The sequence below is a fragment of the Protomyctophum bolini genome, assembly GCF_963924005.1.
Source record: "Protomyctophum bolini genome assembly, chromosome: 4".
In the NCBI taxonomy this organism is placed as follows: Eukaryota; Metazoa; Chordata; class Actinopteri; order Myctophiformes; family Myctophidae; genus Protomyctophum; species Protomyctophum bolini.
In genome coordinates this window covers 6607131-6626851 of record NC_137865.1, presented here as the reverse complement: position 1 = coordinate 6626851, position 19721 = coordinate 6607131, and the positions used below count along the sequence as shown (strand labels likewise).

The following is a 19721-nucleotide window of genomic DNA, read 5'->3' as shown; positions in this document are numbered from 1 at the left end:
AAATCCTCCAGTTTTCTGAAATAAATATTTTCACGATTTTTCAAAAATAGCAGACCTACAAGCTCGTAAACGCGCCACTCGGTGGCGCGCTATGAACTTATAGATCTGCTATTTTTTAAAACACCAAAAGGGCTTCTTGCCCAAAAATGGGTTAATTCCAGCAAATAATGTATAATTTGATCTATTTCATGCTCTACTTCATAATTCATTATAATGAATTATGTGAATGGTTTTAACTCAAATATTTGTTTCTGTGGGGGGGGGGGGTCCCTGGAGCAACATATTTTCAGATACAGATAATTCTCGGGGTCCTTTGTGATATGAAAAAGGTTGAGCACCACTGAAATAGAAACATGGGGTTTTTTTTTCTGAAAACTGTCACGATTCAGAAGACATTTTTTTAGAATGGAGCTCAGGTCTAAAATGAGTTTGGCTTAAAGTTATATTCAGTGATTTCACTTATTTTTTTGTTTTGTTGTGATAATCCTCTCTACTATAGAGTGTGCTGACCATATAAGGAGTTCCTCCCTGTCCCCAGTTAACCCCTGGGGGTCAAAAAACCTTAGGTTTCGTTTTTGGCTCTATATCCTGATAGGATGAAAGGCTTAGGTCCCACAGCCAAAAACGAAACCTATGGTTTTTTAAGTGAAATCACTGAATATACCTTTAAATAAAGTGTTTCCGGGATGTGCTTTCTGACCTGCTGTCTGATCATATGCTCTCTTGGCCCTTTAAAGGAGAGGCGCTATCCTCCGTTCGTGTCCCCCGACATGGAGGCCATGTACGTTGAGGAGCTGCGCTCCTCCGTCAACCTGCTGATGGCCAACCTGGAGAGCCTGCCCGTGTCCAAGGGAGGCGCCGACTTCAAGCAGAAGCTCAAACGCTCCACCATGAACAACTCCTTCCTGGACATGGGCGACGAGGGAGACCTCCTCTCCAAGTCCGACGTGGTCCTCTCCTTCACGCTGGAGGTGGGTGGGCGTCTGGGCGTGTGTGTGTGTGTGTGTGTGTGTGTGTGTGTGTGTGTGTGTTTTTTTACACGCTTTTTACCCTGTTCAAATATGATTATTTTGGAGAGCCACTTCCTGAAAAGGTTGAGAACCAACCAGTGTAACTCACCACACTGGTGCACTCATATACGTAATGACGTATGACGGAGTTTTTCTCAAAACAACTGATTTGGGGAATGGCTTGATTACAGTGCATGCAGCCTGTGTGCGTGCACGCAGTCGCACAGTCTCAGTATTCCCATATGAGTAATCTGTCTCTACTGTAGCTCTGGTCCATAGCTCTAATGCCATTGCATTTAGAGCTATATGTTACCGATACCGATCATTAGAAAGCCTACTTTCCTTATAATGGACGCACTCTGAGCCCCCCACCACATGTATAAAAGGTACTTTTTGGCTCCGGTGAAAAATAATCCATTTCTAGCCAAAAAGTCCCTTTTATACGTGTGGTGGGGGGCTCAGAGTGCTTCCACTATAAGGAAAGTAGGCTTTCAAATGACACAACCCGCCTTTGTATTGGTGAGAAGCAAAAACGTTCTTTTTTTATTTACGAGAAGAGGCTGGTCTACATTTATGCGAGCCCCGGAAGTCATCGCTAACATAGCTCTAAATGCGACGGCATTAGAGCTATGGACCAGAGGGGTCTATATATCTCTACTGTATATGTACGGGGCTGCAGTGTCTCAGGAGTCAGGAGGTAGAGATTACATCCCAGACTCCCCTCGAGTGTCCAAGTGTCCTTGAGCCTCCGACGTCGATGTGTGTGACTGTGTGTGGATCGGTGAAATGTATTGTATTGTGAAGCGCCTTGGATATAAAGGCACTAAATGAACGCACCATTTTTTCCATTTACAAGAATACACTTAGCGATTGAGGAAAAACAGTACAAATATTTGTTTTGAGCCTGAGATTATATCAAGGACCCTTTTTCTTTTCTAGCTCTCGCCTTGCAATTTATCTTGCATTACCTCTGCGGAGAACTTTCCGCTGATTTGTTTTGTATTAAAAGGCTTTGTAAATAAATTCCACTTTGCTGCTTTTTCACACCCCCAAATGAAGTGCAGCTTACATTATCTCGCTCCCGGCTTGAAATATTCAATTATACCACAAAGTAGTGGTACATGACATGTTTTGGTATCTTTTCACCCAGTGTCAATTATCTAATGTAATCCTGGGCGCTACACTTCCTCTGCCAACCTGGGGGGGGCAGCGGACTGACCTCATGCTTCCTTCTATGCATGAGGAGTGCAAGCTGCTTCTTTTCACCCGGCAGGGGAGAGTTTCCCCGGCCGAACGTAGTAGAGCGTCGAAGGAACTCGTTATTCCGACCAGTTCCTTTCCCCTCCGTCATGCGCCCAGGCTGGCCAGAGGGAGGTAGTTTTAGAGACCAGGATTACGGCATGTTTTTGTGAGGGTACCTACCCTAGGGGACACGGGGAGAACATGCAAACTCCACAACAGCAATATAATATTAAGAACAGTACTGGACTGTAATGGGAATCATGTGGGGGGAAGTAACAGAACGCAGGGAGACGTAAGATATGCACATACATACATACATATACATACATAAACTTGCAGTAGTACACTATCCCTACAGATCTGTGCATGTAAAGACCAGTGCTATACAGTAAAGTACATGCATTACATACACTTAGCTACAGTATGTATACTGTACATTTTGTGCAAGTGGCCTTGTGATCTAAAACGTGCATGCATAGCTTAATTGTTATTATAGTCCCAACTTGCTCTTGTCAATACTTTTGATTGGTTAAATAATTCATGAAAAGCACAGACAGAATTAATCACTTTCACTTTCAAACATTTAACAGGCGCTAGCCCCTCCTATGTACAGGTTTAATGTTTGTTTTTACTTCAACGTTTGTTTTAAAAACGCCATCGACAATGAAGAGAAAATGTACGTCATCTTGTCCCTTATGCAAACATTAAATCCCATTAACAATAAAGACAATCTGTTTATTTTGACACCGTTTGTTTTACAGCATCATTACATAATAATAATAATTTGCTATATAAATACATTTTGATTTGCTCTGATTTGATGTGATTGCCGTCTCTCCAGATAGTGATCATGGAGGTCCAGGGGCTTAAGTCCGTGGCCCCCAACAGGATCGTCTACTGCACCATGGAGGTGGAGGGTGGAGAGAAACTGCAGACAGACCAGGCTGAAGCCTCCAGACCACAGTAAGACAACACCAGTCCTCTCATCATTATTGCCCAATGCTGCGTTTTAATTGATATCGTCACAAACTTGTTATTCAAAAGTAGAAAAAGTACCAGATCGACAATCTCTTGTACTGTAGATGTGATTCTTTTTTTAATGTTTTTTGTGACGCTGTGTGATCAAGATAGGCATTCATTTACGAAGAAAATAAATGCATAAAGTTAGAAAATGAAGAGGTTTTTGCCCCAAATCAAGAAATGAAAAAAATCTGCACACCATTTTATGCTCCCAAATATTTCTTTACTGAAGTGGTAACGTTTCGTGCCGCAGCCCTTCCTCAGACCTTCAAGGAATGAGTAGATGTGTATATAGTGTGACATACCACACCTGTGGCCCATCAACCATGCATCAGTCCCAATCACTGTCACCGGTCGGTCAAGAGGTTTTTGCCCGACACAATACGATACGTTTTCTCTGTAATTATTTTTGACACTGGTTCAATAATCATGAAACCCACTAGCCTCGGGGAACGAGCCAGGACATTTGGCATAGGAGAGGGAGTGAACCTTGTATTCCGCTAACCAATAGCGTCACTCCAAATCAAAACCAGATATGATAGATGCTTATTTACTCAATCAGTACAAAGCTATATCGCTAATATTGACATTAATTCCATGATGAGATAGATCATAGGAAAATAATATAGTTCTTTAAAGCAACACAGGCGTGAGAAAATGGAACAGGAACAACGATGGGGAATGAAGTGCTTTAACTTAAAAAATAAAAAAGAATCACACCCGTGTGAAGTGAGGGGCGCTTTACCGACCCTCATCATCTTACGTCATCGCGATATCATAACATAACATCATATGCCGATTTGCTCAGTGACAGACAAAACTGGCATTAGTGACAAAACAAACATTAAACTCTGTCCATTGTCAATTGTGTTTAAAAATGTTTGTCTAGGAAAGACAAACATTAAACCCTGCATCCCTCAAACAAAGAGCACACTCATGTGCCCACTGTAGTTGCCTCACTGTTTTTAGTGCCCTAAACAAAAAGTCCATAGACTTGGCTGGCACCCCGATCCCTGAGTCGTTTCTTTTTTGACTTGTGAGCGGCTGTGTGCTGCACTCTCAAGTGCATCAATGATCCCAATGCCATGTGTTCAGCTTGTTTGGTTGATTGTGTGTGTGTTGCCCATTCATCAGCAGCATATATCTTTGTCTTTGGGACTAAATGTAGCCTACTACATTCGCAAACAGTGCCGTTGAGTGTTGACCACATTGTCCACAATTTGTGCAACAAGAGCCAATATTAATATTAGAACTTTTTAAAGACAGATTAATTAAGCAATATTACACGAGAAGGTGTGCGTCACTGAAGTGGCAATAATCACGTTAAACCACACCCTCATGTATATTGCAATTATTAAAAAAAATATTTAATGACCGATGTAGTCACTACGACCACAAATGTCCCAAGAAACTAGGTAGCATAGCCACCGAGTTTGCTAGCGCTCTGGGAGAACGGAGCAGCTGAATTCTTTGTTTTGATTAGGTGGTGACTGGTGCTGGTTTAGCCCACGGCTAGAAGGCTGTTTCAACCAATCAGACTGCTTCCTCGAAACGACCTGTGGTATATAATTGACAACAATGCAGCTGCGGGCGCAATGGGGCATCGTCACTGTGCTGCCTGCAGTGCAGAATGTAGGAAGAAAACGTTCATATTATTAGCAATTATACTCACCGAGTGCCGACGTCGTGAAACGGAGGATGTCATGTAAGAACACTGTTGGTTACAGACCAGGGTAAATATGAAGTTTTCCCCCGAAGGCTTGCGTTTATTATATTATATTGTTTTTGAGCAACGTAACGGCAACACACGTTTGGCGGGTTTGAGGGTTCAAGGTGTTTATTGTCACACAGATGTACAGTACAGGTACAGCTTGGTAAAAAACGTCGGTTGGGTGAAGTAAAAACAGTAAATAAATAACGATACCAAGTCTAAAAGTTTACAAAAGTTTAAACGGATCAGTATACAAGGCCGTATAATACCATGGAAATGTTCAATGTTCATCTATAGGCTTGTTAAGCAGTCTTATACAGCCTGGGGGAGAAAACTGTTCAGTCTGCTTTTGTTGGCAGACCTCTTCCCCCGAGGGCAGCAGCCTGAAAAACACTTTATGGGGGTGTGTGCACTGTGCAGGTGGTCCTTAATGATCCTCGGGGACTTTCCTGAGGCATCGCTGAGTGTACAGTTCCTCCATGCTGGGCAGCCGACACCCAGCGATGCGCTCGGCTGAGCGCACCACCCTCCTGAGGGCCTCGTGGTCCCCGCCTGTGCAGCTCCCATATACCAGCTGGTGAAGCTGCTCGTCAAGCAGGCTCTCAATCGTCCCTCGGCGGAAGTTTCTTATAATTTGAGGACTCGGGCCGAACTACTCGAGGCGTCTGAGACCGTTATAAGCGTCGTTGCGCTTTTGCAACCACCATAGTTTTGTGTGTGCCTCCCAGGGAGTGGGCCGAGAACACAGCCCTGTGGTGCTCCTGTACCGAGAGTCGATGGGGGAGGAGGTCCAGTCGCTCCCACTCTCACCACCTGTGTGCAGACCCAGATCCTGGAGCTTATACTGACGAGCCTAGATGGCATTATGGTGTTGAACGCCGAGCTGTAATCCACGAAGAGCAGTCTTACGTATAGGTGTTCTTCCCCTCCAGGTGGGAGAGGGCAGTGTGAAGGACATGCGAAATGGCGTCCACTCCTCCGCACTCCTGTTTGTGCCTTTAAACCAGTTCCTCCAGGCACTTTACTGGCTATGGGGGTATGAGGGCGATGAATTGATGCGCCAGTCGTCAATAAGTCTGGTCACTTTCTGCTGTTTGGGGGATGGGAATGACGGTGCTGGACTTGAAGCAGGTAGGGGAACAGTTCTGAGGGTAGATGGGTTGAATATCCACCGTGAACACGTTTCCACCAGCTGGTGGGCGTCAGGCTCTCAGGACACGTCCCGGGATGCCGTCTGGACCGATGGGGGGGGGGGGCCTCTGACGGACGACCGTCGCTTCCTCCTCCTCCCGTCACTGATGGGAAGAGGAGGAAGCGACGCCCGTCCGTCCGTCGTGGGCCCCCCCCCTCAAAACGACCGTCTATACTTTTGCTACTGGGAGGAAAAAAAATCAACTGCTATGCATACTTTTCTCTGCAGGGGCTATGGGCCCCCCTTTCATGTATTGCTATGTGCATGTATACCCGTCCACAGGCTGTTTTCGCCAGAAATGTTCACTGGCTGTCATGGGGCAGGCTATTTGAAACCCACGGACAGAATTATTTAACCCATTCTGACCTGAGATCAGATTCATACGAGGTTTCCACCGGACACACACTGGGTCTGATTAACCCATTCTGACCTGAGATCAGATTCTAAAAAATGTCAGTCGTTCTTCGATTTTTCAAAAATGGCAGACCTACAAGCTCGTAGCGCGCCACACGGTGGCGCGCTATGAGCTTGTAGATCTGCTATTTTTCAATAGCTAAAGCATAACATGATGCTAACACCAGAATGGGTTCCCGTTCAGAATGGGTTAAAACATTTTAAAAAAACTAAGAAAAAAACACAATCGTGTAGGATTTGGAAGATATTGTGTATACAATCGACCTCGGGTCTTAATGGCTTAAAGTGGAATCCCCCTTGCGCTTTCATACCGATTGTGGGTCTATATATCTCTAAACCCAGGTAGCAGTCGCATTCCGAGGAGTAAATGCCAAACGCTTATAGCTTCTTTTGAAGATTAACTTAATATGCGCGCACAGCCTTGAAACTGTACTTGATAATGACATGCAGCGGAGGAGCCCCAGCTGTAGATTTTTAAATGCAAACCCACCCCCCCATGAGCCTTGGGCTATAGACGAGGAAGAGAGGTTTTCATGAAACATGGTCTCTGGTTTAATGGTCCAGAAGTCTACAGAAATGAACCGCTTTCATGGATCTGGAAGGTTTTATTTGTCACTTAACGTATACAGTACAAATACAAGCGGTGAAGTGTTGGCGGGACAATTTTTGAGCGGCGCTGCTATATGCACAGCTCTGTGTGTATCTGTGTCTGTCCGTATACGAGCACACCAGCACAGAATTGATGAGTTTGATTGGCTGAGCTAAGATGTATGATGATGATGAATGATGCATGATGTATGATGATAAGAGTGGCGCTCTTAAAGGGACACTTCACCCTTTTTGCTAAAGAATATATGTTAATGACGTTTAGAAGCTTTAGATCTCTTTTCTGGGGGTATTTATGTGTGTAATCTGTGGTTTTAGATATTTTAGATTGTAGTAGTGAGCCTGTTGTCTCTGATGTCATGGACACTGGTCTCACTACTTTCCTGGACTACAATTCCCATAATTCTTTGGTGCACTGCTCCTCCTTGTGGATAGGGGGAGAGCTGTCTTACTGAGACAACATGTAGTCCAGGAAGGAAGTGAGACCAGTGTCCATGACATCAGAGACAACAGGCTCACTGCTACAATCTAAAATATCTAAAACCACATATTACACACATAAAGACCCCCAGGAGTGTGTTCTAAAGCTTCTAAACGTCATTAACATATATTTTTTTGCAAAAAGGGTGAAGTGTCCCTTTAAGGCTGAAATGGTTAACTGAACAAAGCCCATACTGGCCAAGTCCAGTAGCCAGTGTATATTGTCTCTGTGGCAAAACAAAGTAGCAGATCTACAAGCTGAAAAGTGCCACACTTCAAGCTTGCAACTGTTGATACTTTTGTGTGACGCTCTACTTTAGTATGATCAAGTAGGGCATTCATTTACGAAAATACAATACATAGGGAGATGAAACTATAGTTTGCTGCCCAAACAGCAACAATATACTACAGTATGAACACAGTTGAGTTTTTAATCATAGCAGATGATGACCTGCACGTTTTGACAGTCACAAGCCAATGCTTTATGAATCTCAGCTACAGACTGATAGAAATTACCGCTTGAGGAAGAAGTATCTTTCGGCTGCTTGAGCGGCACAGAGTATACACGTACTACACTACAGTGATTTTGAATGGGGGTTCAAAGCCAAATATATCATTTTGGAGGTTCTTTGAGAACCAGTGCAGTGAGGGAAGGTTCCTGACAGACTCCCCCATGTAGCATGCTAAAAATGATAACATTTTGATTTGCCACATCAAGGATCAATCCTTGATGTGGCAAATTTGAGGAATAAGTATTGCAAAAGCTGTCTCAAGTGGTTCAAAGTGATATTTATTACACGTATACGTGGACGTTCGTTGACAGATGTGCTCATGGCAGGATCTCCAAGTACAGTAACATCATGAGAAAGGAGAATACAAGTATTATATTGTCCTAGTTCAACCAGAGAGAGAGAGAGAGAGAGAGAGAGAGAGAGAGACAACGGTGAGAGAGTGTATTGGACCTTGACTTCTCAGTTTCCCAGAAGAGAACCAAGAGAAAATATTAAAATAATGACACAATGAAAAAACAATATCGTTATATGAAAAGACTAGTAAATCTAGTGAATATAATTGGTCACTAAATGTCAACTTAACTTCAGTGCAGTGCTATATAGCAAACACAGTAAGTAGTAAGATGGAAATTCTCTGTCATCCCATACTCGGCGGCTCTGGATATAATGAGACTTTGAGACAAAGCGAAGCACGCACTCCTGCAATCAGGATGTAATTTAAAAGATTGGACACATCTGTCTTGATCACATGACTATAACTTTGTGGCAGGCCCGTCTATAGAGTTTGAATGGACAAATGAAAAAAAGAAATGAAAAAGTCTGCACACCATTTGATGCTCCCAAATTATCTTTACGTAATTTACCTATCAGTAAAGATAATTTGGGAGCATCAAATGGTGTACGGATTTTTTCATTTCTTCATTGTGACTTTATTTCGATGCAGCACCCAGCCTATAGGTTTAGACGTGCGTGTCCTTTTCGACTGTTTATTCAGCCTCCTCTACAGTACTATTAGTCAAAAAGGGAGACATCGAAGAGGAAGGACGAGTGGTGTAACATAATGGAATTTCCGGAACCGGTCAGCTCCAAATATGGAGATCCAAGGGTTTAACGTCACATGTGACATGTTGATAGTTGCTGGCCGGCTCCATATATTATGCAGATCTAGGTGATGATCCAGTCTACTCCATGTATGGCTATCCGGGGTTTGATGACACGCTCCATATATGGCCAGTACAGAATTGCCAAAATGCAAATCGGCCTGTTAATAATGCTCCGCACTGCGTTTCAAGCTTGCTGATGTGCTACGTCTGTGTGACACTGTAGTAATATGATCAAGTAGGGCGTTAATTTACCAAAAAAAAAACATAAAAAGTTAGATTATGGATATAAGAGGTTTCTGCCCGACAGCAACATCATCATCGTTATACGGGCTCGTTAGTGCTCATTTGTCACCATAGCGCTCATGTATCACTTGCATAGCGACTTGCAGGAATCCTTAATTTAACCCATTTTTGTCGGGAACACCTTTCGGTGTTTCAAGCATTGTGTTATGCTTTAGCTGTTGAAAAATAGCAGATCTACAAGCTCATAGCTCATAACGTTTTTAACTCAAATCTTTGCTTCTGGGGGGGGGGGGTCCCTGGAACAACATATTTTCAGATGGGGGGTCGGCGGCATATTACATATATTTTTTGGGGACCTTGACATGAAATATTGAGAACCACTGATATAGAAACATCTTTTTCAGAAAAAGACATTTTTTTTTAATTTCGACATCAGGCCTAAATGGGTTAAAGTCGTCTTCTCTCTTTGAATAGCCAGCTATAATGTGCTATATAAATTGATATAGCTAAAATCCAAAATGCCACAGATGCTTCCCATGCTTCTATGTGTTATTTCACCTCCAATGCAACGCCTTTCCAAACGGCACCGGTGCTGGGTTTTTTCTAACCATTGTGGACACAAAGGTCACAACAAATCGCACTGGGCCAAATCACACCAGGCCCTCCCCTATAGTGACCAGGGAGAGATGGAAGAGGAAAGCACAATGATTTCACTTTTTGTCAAAGCGCTACAACACTGTCATTTTTAACAAGTTAACACCTGCTGCAAACTGGAGAGACCCAGACAAGGGGTGTGTGTGTGTGTGTGTGTGTGTGTGTCTGTACTTGAGTGGAGAAGAGCTTAAAGGTCATCCACACCAAGCCACATACATATAAATACTGTTTTAAAAATAACCGGCTCCAGAAGGAGTCCACTCCACAGCCGACAGATGTAACATGCAGTGTTGTATAAATCAAAGGGACCGTGGCCGATGGAGTGTCGTTTACTAATCCCGTCGCCCATATAATTATGGACAAGCGATATGGGCGTTTCTCTTACACACGATGGAGGGGATAACACCGGCAAGATGTTTATTGTTTATTGACTGGATCCCCATTAGCTGACGCCGTGGCGACAGCTAATCTTCCTGGGGTCCATATAAAATACATAACAAAAAACACATGCGGTAATTACGAATACATTCAACAAAGTTAAATACATGAAAATACATGATTACAATTTATTCTATGAAATGAAATGCAACATAATGAGAATAACATTATGGTCATGTGGTCAGCTGTATAGCAAGTGTTCCTTTAAAGCATATTTGAAAGATAATTTATGTTATGTTAATGTGAGGCGGTAACATGTTTCCAAAATGATATTGATCGATGCATAACTGTTTATTTAAGGAGGTTCGTTTTGGGAGCAGGGAGTGATAAATGACCCGAGGCTTGCAATTCTGGTGTTATGATTATGTCTGTCACTTGATTTTAATAACTGTTTGAAAAAGTAATCTGGTGTTTGATTAGAAATTGTGTTTCTAACAAACATGAGGACACTGCAATGGAGTTTGTTTTTGACAGATAACCAGATGTGCTTGTATAGGTAGACTATAGGGTTTCCTAACCTTTCTATTACCATGGACCGGCTGCCAGTTATTACAATATTATGTGTGTGTAGGGTGGGGGGTGGGGGGGGGGGATGCGGTGCTGCTCGCTCAACACACGTGAATGGTAAAAACACCAAGGATTCGACAGATGTCGAAGCTGTTTGACTCCAAGCTGTTAATATAAGCCATAGTCAGTGACTTCACTGACGACTCCGAGTCAACTTTATTTCCACCGCTGTTTGGAAAATCCTGGTGATGCATTATAGGTTATAGGTTCATGGCCGGTCCCTTCTCGCGTATACCAGTGGAAAATGTGCCGCCTACCACGACCAGTAAACGTACTGTACCAGTGGGTGGTAACGTCTGGCTTACAGTACAGAACGCACGAGTGGTGCAGTTGTAATTGTAAAGTCCCTGGCCACCACAGTGTAGTGTACTGGCGTTTGAATTCACACAACGGTGCATCCGGTCTACCCTGGTGGTTCTCACATCTTGTTTTTTGTCAAGGAACCCCAAAATACTGGCAGGTGAGTCAGTATAGGGCACACGACATCGGTGACAACACAGAAATGTCTGTGGGGAAGAATCAACTGTCATGAAGACTAAATTAGGGAGAAAGAAAAGGGAGAAGACAAAATATCACCTTGATATACACATAGGTAGAGAGTAGAGACAGGGAGAAAAAATAGAGCGAGAGTGACATACTGGTATATATAGAGACTTATAGGGATATAGTAAGAGAGAGAAGGAGAGGGGGAAAGATAAATTCAGTGAGGAGAGAGAGCATAAGGCAAAAATCTTCCAGCCCCAAAAGGCTTCCACTCTGTCCAGCATCCTCAAGGCCATGTATACGAGCAGCTTTGACCATGAACCATCTGTTGCTCCTGGACAGTAAGACTCTCAAATCCCACTCAGGCTTCTCTTCTCAGTGTGGATCTTGCACTCATCAACACTGAGAATGTAAACCAACCAGGCGACGGAAATATGCTATAATACAACAACTGATACAAGTCGTATTGCATAAAACGGGAGGGCAGGCATTCACAACTTGCATACTACTTGCATACAGTTTTTGGGACGGACACTGATTTATATTGGGGACACAGTTTTCCGTGCAACATCCCCTTTGCCGTCCCCACCACTGGGACCGCACCTCCCCTGTGACCGCACCTCATTCCCTCCCAATCAGTAACGTGATCTATTACATCGCATTACCCACATTGTACATATTTTCGTGTTCATAATATTCAGAACGGGTAAGGGCTAGTAATAATAATAAGGGTAATACTAATAAGGGTAATACTACTAATAATAATAATAATAATAATAGTAATTAAAGATGGGCACAAGTGAAGTCCATGAGCACGTATGGCTCTGTGTTCCAGTGGTGGGAGCCTCCTGCTTCCCATTAGGTATCCTCTGCAGTAAAAAGGCCAAGCTCGTTAGTGGACGAACCGCCTGCAGCTGCTCTGCTGCTCCCCTAATCATCACAGATAGACCACGGCTGGTTGAACTGATGACCAGAGGGACGTGCAGAGAGTGTTAGGGAGGCAGTGGTGGAAGAAGTACTCAATTGTTTTACTTAAGTAAAAGTACCAATACTGCAATTTAGAACTACTTCGTTACAAGTAAAAGTGCGGGATTGAAAATGTACTTGAGTAAAAGTACAAAAGTATCGGCATCAAAATGTACTTAAAGGACTAAAAGTATTCATAATAGTTCAAAATGTGTAGAAAATCCTTGAGACTCACTATTTCATGGTTTATACAGTGTGTGCAGTACTGTATAGGCCGGGCATTGAAGTTCTATTTCTTGAGGAAGGGAGGCCAGCTGAGGGAGGTGGCAGGCGATCCACACCGTTTCTCTAGGTTATTTTAATCAAATGTCCCTGAACCTATGTTCGATGATGTGTCCATCTGTGCCGGTTAGATCACAGTACAGCTTCCCAGTCTTCTAAATTAATTTGAGGTAATTGCCTCCGTCAGCTGCTAGGAATCTACCCATGTGCACAATATGTTACCTTGGAAACTGGTCACACGGGTGCTGTACTAAGTTCCGACCAGTCATTGGTCCGACAACGACAACCTACCTCAAACTCGAACCTAACCATAACCGCAAGCACGGAGCAGCCAACCAACCTTAACGCATGTTCGCCAACCTTAACGCATGTTCGCCAACCTTAATCCGGTCGCCAACCTTAACGCATGTTCGCCAACCTTAACGCATGTTCGCCAACCTTAACGCATGTTCGCCAACCTTAACGCATGTTCGCCAACCTTAATCCGGTCGCCAACCTTAACGCATGTCCGCCAACCTTAATCCGGTCGTTTTCCGCATGTCCGACTATTGACATGTCGGAAAAGCGTACGCACCCCGTTCACACTTGTATTGGTTTTTCCCCCTGACAAGTGAGGGGGGTCCCTTTTGTATGTGATTGTGACTCTACTGCATGTACAGTATGTAAGCGAAAGACACAGACTGTACATAAGGTGACGTACAGTCCCAAATAATGTATACGGTATAGAACCCACACGCAACAGACGGAGAAGTGTCGGTGGAACTTAATCACACACTCACACTTGAAGACATAAATGTATTACCTTTTAGTTCTGCATGCAGTTGCACAGTTCTGTTAGAGGGGGTAAAAGGGTTCAATTATTTCACTTTAGTTATGTCAAAGGTCTTCATTTCCAATGAAGACAACATTTGTATCCGTAGTGATTCATCAGATCATTGACAAATCAATAGTCGGAACTAATCACAGGGAGAAGCGGGGTAAACAAAGTGTTTGCTTTGCAATTGCCTTATTGGCTTAGGAGGGTTATATTGAAATAAGTGGTGGATAAAGTACTTAATCACAGTACTTGACTCAAAGTATAGATCCTCCTGGTGAAATAGTACTCAACTGCAAGTTAACTCATTTTGAGCGGGAACCCCTTTTGGTGTTTTAAACACTGTAGGTCTGCTATTTTTGAAAGAAAATGTTTATTTCAGAAAACTGGGGGATTTAGAAGATTTTTTTTTTAATTTTGAGGTCAGGCCTAAATGGGTTATAAAGTATAGATTTGTCACACTCTGATTCTGTTTATTTAATCGTTCATTATGCCCTCATACTGTGCCACTTTAGTATCAGATTTATATAGAGGGAGGGAGACCCGCACACTGTCACTTGGCTGGTTCAAGAGCTTTTTATTTAATGTCAAATGCATGTCTTTCGACCTTCCTCGAAAGACCGAAACGTTGCATTTTTGACATTAAATAAAAAGCTGTTGAAGCAGCAAGTGACAGTGTGCAGGTCTCCACTCTCCCTCCCTCTCTACATGTCTGCAGTCTGCTGCTTTGTCGCCGAGGCACCTGTTGTCATAATAGTAAGACGAGTGTGCGGAGGTCTTCCCTTCAAAAAGTATCAGATTTATATAATGAATATACACCTGTACATGGGGACAAGCACAGATAGACCCCCCCCCCCCGTCAACACTACAGACTTTGACGTCGATTATTACAAAATGTACCGATACATAGTGTGCATATACATACTGTATCAAAAGGATGAACACACAATGAAGCTATGGCAGCTTATTTCCATTTCCTCCATATGCACAGTATGCACCCAACACAAATATATACAGAATTTAAGCGGTTGCACTGTGTCGGATTGAGCAGTCTGTTCAGTCCCACATTGTGGGAATCTAAATAAAACCTCCGTTTGATGACAAAAAAAGATATTCTTCCCAATGAAATATCAGCGGGGGCGGAGGACGACATACTGTATACTGTACCTGCTGCCAGAGACAACTATCTTTTAATATAATTATGGTTGCTTATCTCCATATTTAAACTCTTTGTGTTTTTTAATAATTGAATGCCCTATACTTGTTCATATACAGTGCTCGACACATTTCGAGCTCGCAGATCTGTTACTTTTGAATTTGTGCTGTCGCGATGCGATGCCCTACGAGCTTGTAGATCTGCTATTTTCACTACTTTTGTGCAACATTCTTGTATGATGAAGTACGAAAAAAAACAAGTTTAAATGTGAAGATGCAGGTTTTCTGCCCGGCAACAGTGAGACATTTAGCACAGTGGTTCTCAAGGTTGGGCCCGCCCCGGGGACCCCCACGGGTCCTTGAAGGGGGTTGCAGGGGGTCCAAAAGTATAGTTAACGTAGCATCACAATCGTCTTAACCCATCCTGGGCAGGAACCCCTTTTGGTGTTGTAAGCATTCTGTTATACAGTACCTTAGCTATTGAAAAATAGCAGATCTACAAGCTCATAGCGTGGAACAGAGTGTCGCGCTATACGAGCTTGTAGATCTGCAATTTTTTAGAAAAATCGTGAAAATGTGGCGCAAATCTTTTAATACATATTCTTTCAGAGCGAACGTTTTTTTTAACTCAAATCTTTGCTTCTGGGGGGTTGCTGCCTGGAACAGATCAGATGGGGATCCACGGCCAAATACAGATAATTCTGGGGGTCCTTGACATGAAAAAGGATGATGAGCACCGCTGACATAGAAACATGGGGGTTTTCAGAGAACACAGACATGTATGTGTATAGAATCTGTTCTGGTGTCTAAATGTGTTAACCATGTTGTATCCATTATTATACGTCCCTTCTGGCCCAAAACCTTTTTTTCAGATGGCGGGGGGGTCTGTGGCCTAAATTGGTCAAGAACAGACTGCACAATGCACCGAATCCATACTTCATAACACTGTACTATTGATTGGTAAAACAATAGCTATTCTTCTGACTAAGTAAACGCATCGTTGTACCGTATACTTTGCTATAGATCTGATCTATTATATGCACTCCGTGATAAAGCAGCGTCCACACAGATATTGACGGTAGGAAGGTTGTTCTCTCTCTGTGTGTGTGTGTGTGTGTGTGTGTGTGTGTGTGTGTGTGTGTGTGTGTGTGTGTGAGAGATATGAATAAGGCAATTCAGTTTGTTTGATCATCAATGGCTTGCAGTTATTGTTATTGCGGTCTGATGGCACACCCTTATTTGGAGAATCCTTCTCCCCTTGATGACGGTTGACTTTATTGCCCTTTGTTTCCCCAATTCCACAAGTCCTCGGCTCTAGCCCGTTCATTCATTTTTGGACATACATGGTTTCTTGCCTGACAGTGAAACATTCTTTCAAGGGTTTGTTGTTTTAGAGAAGGAGTTAGATTCTAGAATGAGCCCCAGAGCAGCAGATGGGAGAACATTTCACGCGTACGGAGGGCCTCTCAGATGGTTGGATCAGGTTTACGATCACACAGACATGTTATGCCAGAAGAACTGTGACATATTTTCTGGGCACTAATAGTGCTTTAAGGTTCAAGCTCGCCCAATCTGGTTCTCTGAAGATGTGGTTCTCAAAACATTTCCATGTCGAGAAGACTTGGGCTGTAAAACTTTTTTTTCAAGATTATTCCAAACCAACAGCAGACTGCCGAGCCGTTTGTAGTGTGACACACGCTGGATTCACGTCCTGTTTGGGTGGCCATCTTAGATGCTAAATAAATAGCGTCAACGCTAGCGAGCTAAAATGAAGCCATCCTTGCACTAGAAAGTGCCAATGTTCTACCGGATGATCAGCAAAGACCTCCGAACGTCGCACGTTTTATTCAAACCATGGAGAGCTCCGTAGATTTCGAGTTATTCAGCTTTTTAGTCAGCCTGAATCCACACTTTTCCTGGGCTGTGTGTGCTCCAGTTCCTGTCGATTTGATCCAATGAAAGCCAATGAAACTGCTCAGATGACCAATGGTATCCAATGAAATCAACAGGAACTGGAGAACACACAGCCCAGGAAAAGTGTGGATAAAGGGAGGTGAACGGCAGCGCTGTTGCGCAATCCACTAAAGAAGGAAAGGCCAAGCAAAAAACAAACAAACAAAGAAATGTATTTGTATAGCACCTTTACAACAGCCAAAGCTGACCAAAGTGCTGAACAGAGTAAAACAAGACAGTAGAGCATGGCAATATAAAACAATGAAAAGAGACTAAATAAATAATAAAATATAAAACAGCATAAATAGCACAGAGCAGGAAATCAATATACAGGTAAATCAGGTGCGGTTAAAGGTGAGGGAGAACAGATTAATTTAAAAGCCCCGATTCTGGTTTGATATCAAAAGTAAAGCTTATCAGACGGAACGTTGCGCCAGAAGCAGTTGCCGGTTGGATTCCAACTGGCGGAACATTCCGTCAGGAGCAGTTCATTTGTTTAAAAAAAAAACGTAAAATAAAAAGAATGCAGATCTGCAAGCTCTCCCCCGACATTGATGGTTATGTGAACAGTCGGTTGGGTGGGCACGCCTGTCAGTGTGTATTAAAGCAGAACATTGTGTCTGTCTGTCTTTCTTCCTTTGCAGATGGGGGACCCAGGGGGACTTCACCACCACACACGCACTGCCCTGCGTCAAAGTGAAGCTGTTCACTGAGAGCACCGGGGTTCTGGCCTTGGAGGACAAGGAGCTGGGCAGGGTGAGAGAGAGACACACACACGCACACACACACACACACACACACACACACACACACACACACACACACACACACGCACACACACGCATAGCACTCATATCAAGTACTGATCAAACACCCAGGGGTGAACAGTAACCGGGGAAAAAGTTAGGATTTCGAATATTTAGCCCTTAATCTAGACGCGACGAGGCCATACATTAATAGCTTATTAGGGCCGATTCATACTCATATTTTATCGCTTTTTCGGCACTGTAGTGCCGACATGATTTCGGCTCGTCAGACATTTTCAGTAGCACCGAAAAGCCGACTTTAGGACGGTAACCACCCCCCCCCCCCCCGAACCTCAAATGACGTCACATTGTAGGCTCTACAGCGCCGAAAATAGTCTAAATCTAAAATAGTACGAATCGGCCCTTAGACACAGTGTAGTAATGCCTCAGTAATCTAGGGTTGCAACGCGACTCATTGTGAGCTTGTATACGTCGGCTATTGTTGGCGAAGAGATTTAGTGTAGATAAAAAGTGGTCAAAGTGCAGTTGTATCTCAAGCAGTGGCGGCTGGTGGATTTGTCCCCATGTCGTGCTACGCCAAAACTGAAGACAATAACATGCGCATGTTATCACACTAGTTTATAGTCGCTAGCTAATAGTCATTAATTTGTGAAAGACAGACATGACTTATCGCATGAGCAAAAGATTTAAGTACTACACTTTTTTGTACTGATAATACAATACTGCTGTATTATTTAATCCATTTACGACATATCCATTCACTGCAATAGCAACAGACAAAAAGTTGTTTAAGTTTTACAAGTTTGGTTATTTTATGTTTACAATCTAAGTAAGCATTTTGGTATGAAAACCAGCATTCTTGTTCCCGTATCATGCAAGGGTTGTCCCGATCGGATCGGGTGATCGGAAATCAGGGGCCGATCACGTCCTTTTCAAAATGATCGGAATTGGATCGGGAGCAAAATAAACGTGATCTCTAAATGCACACAATAAAAGACTGTAATAAAAGACATTGTATCAGCGCATGTTTAAAAGAGTAGCCACTGGTTACTTTCTTTAGTTTGAACTACTTGCACTGTAATTGGATGTAGAGGCCAACAAACATTAAACTCACTCTGTCTTCATTGATATCCGTGGCACACCAAGGGACACACACCAACACCTGGTCAAATGTGATCATTGCTTTGCTTTAGCCGTGACTTTTTATTGGTTTCAGTTGCTATCGAAACCGGCGAGCCCATATCCCTTATCTCTCCCTCGTTGGTGCTCTGTTGCTGCAACAGATTCAATCTCTCCTGTGAGACACTGGAAAACAACAAACAACCACACACTAGGGCATTAAACGAGTTGAGATTTTTCCCAGTCGACTTGACAGCCAGTAAAGTCAAAGTTGAGTCGATGCATCGTTTTCAGACGGGGGGGGGGCTACACACACTGTATCTACGGCAAGGCGCTGATTATTAAAACATACACATTTAATAGCAAACACTAAACAGTGCAGGCACACCTGCACACACTGGCACATATAGCAGACTGAGACGAGGCATAATTGGCACAGCACACTGAGCGCGGCGCAGCACACCGGCTCGCTCCAGCCATTATGAACACAATACAAAATACCTTGTTGTGTACCTTCAGAACACAATAGAAGACATAGGTCATACGAGTAATTAACATTACTAGACCTGTACGTGCCCGTCGGCTATGAGAATCATGCAACTTGGGGACCTAATAATACCCGTTGTCAAGTGGACTGGTTTAAGTAGGCTAATCAATTGTCAGGTGTGCTGTTGCCATGGCAATCAATTGGCTGAGGCATGAGGCTGGAAATTGCACAGGTGAGGGGATTCCCACTGAGGGGATTCCCACTGGCAGAGCCTGAACAGAGCCTTTCGTGGTGGTTCTGGAGAACCGTGGACCCGCCCGACTCGATACCGGGCACTGCACTCCATGCGGGGGTGTGGGAACGCGTGTGTCGAATGTGAAGTCGGTGTGTGGCAAACGGTTCTCGAGTTACGTGCATTACAACCGTACACGGTACACGCACGCAGAGACGTGGCGCATTTCTAGTAGGATTGCAGTCAGCAGCAGTTTGGCACATAACATCAT

At 43.5% G+C, this 19721-nt stretch overlaps 1 protein-coding gene across 1 annotated transcript in view; it reads left to right on the top strand.

The window, feature by feature from the left end:
- Positions 1-19721, top strand: part of cadps2 (Ca++-dependent secretion activator 2) — a 159033-nt gene that overhangs the window by 24437 nt on the left and 114875 nt on the right. The window contains 3 exon segments of the mRNA XM_080760671.1: positions 738-971; positions 3094-3215; positions 17490-17601. Of these exon segments, the coding sequence (XP_080616797.1) occupies positions 738-971; positions 3094-3215; positions 17490-17601 (468 nt within the window).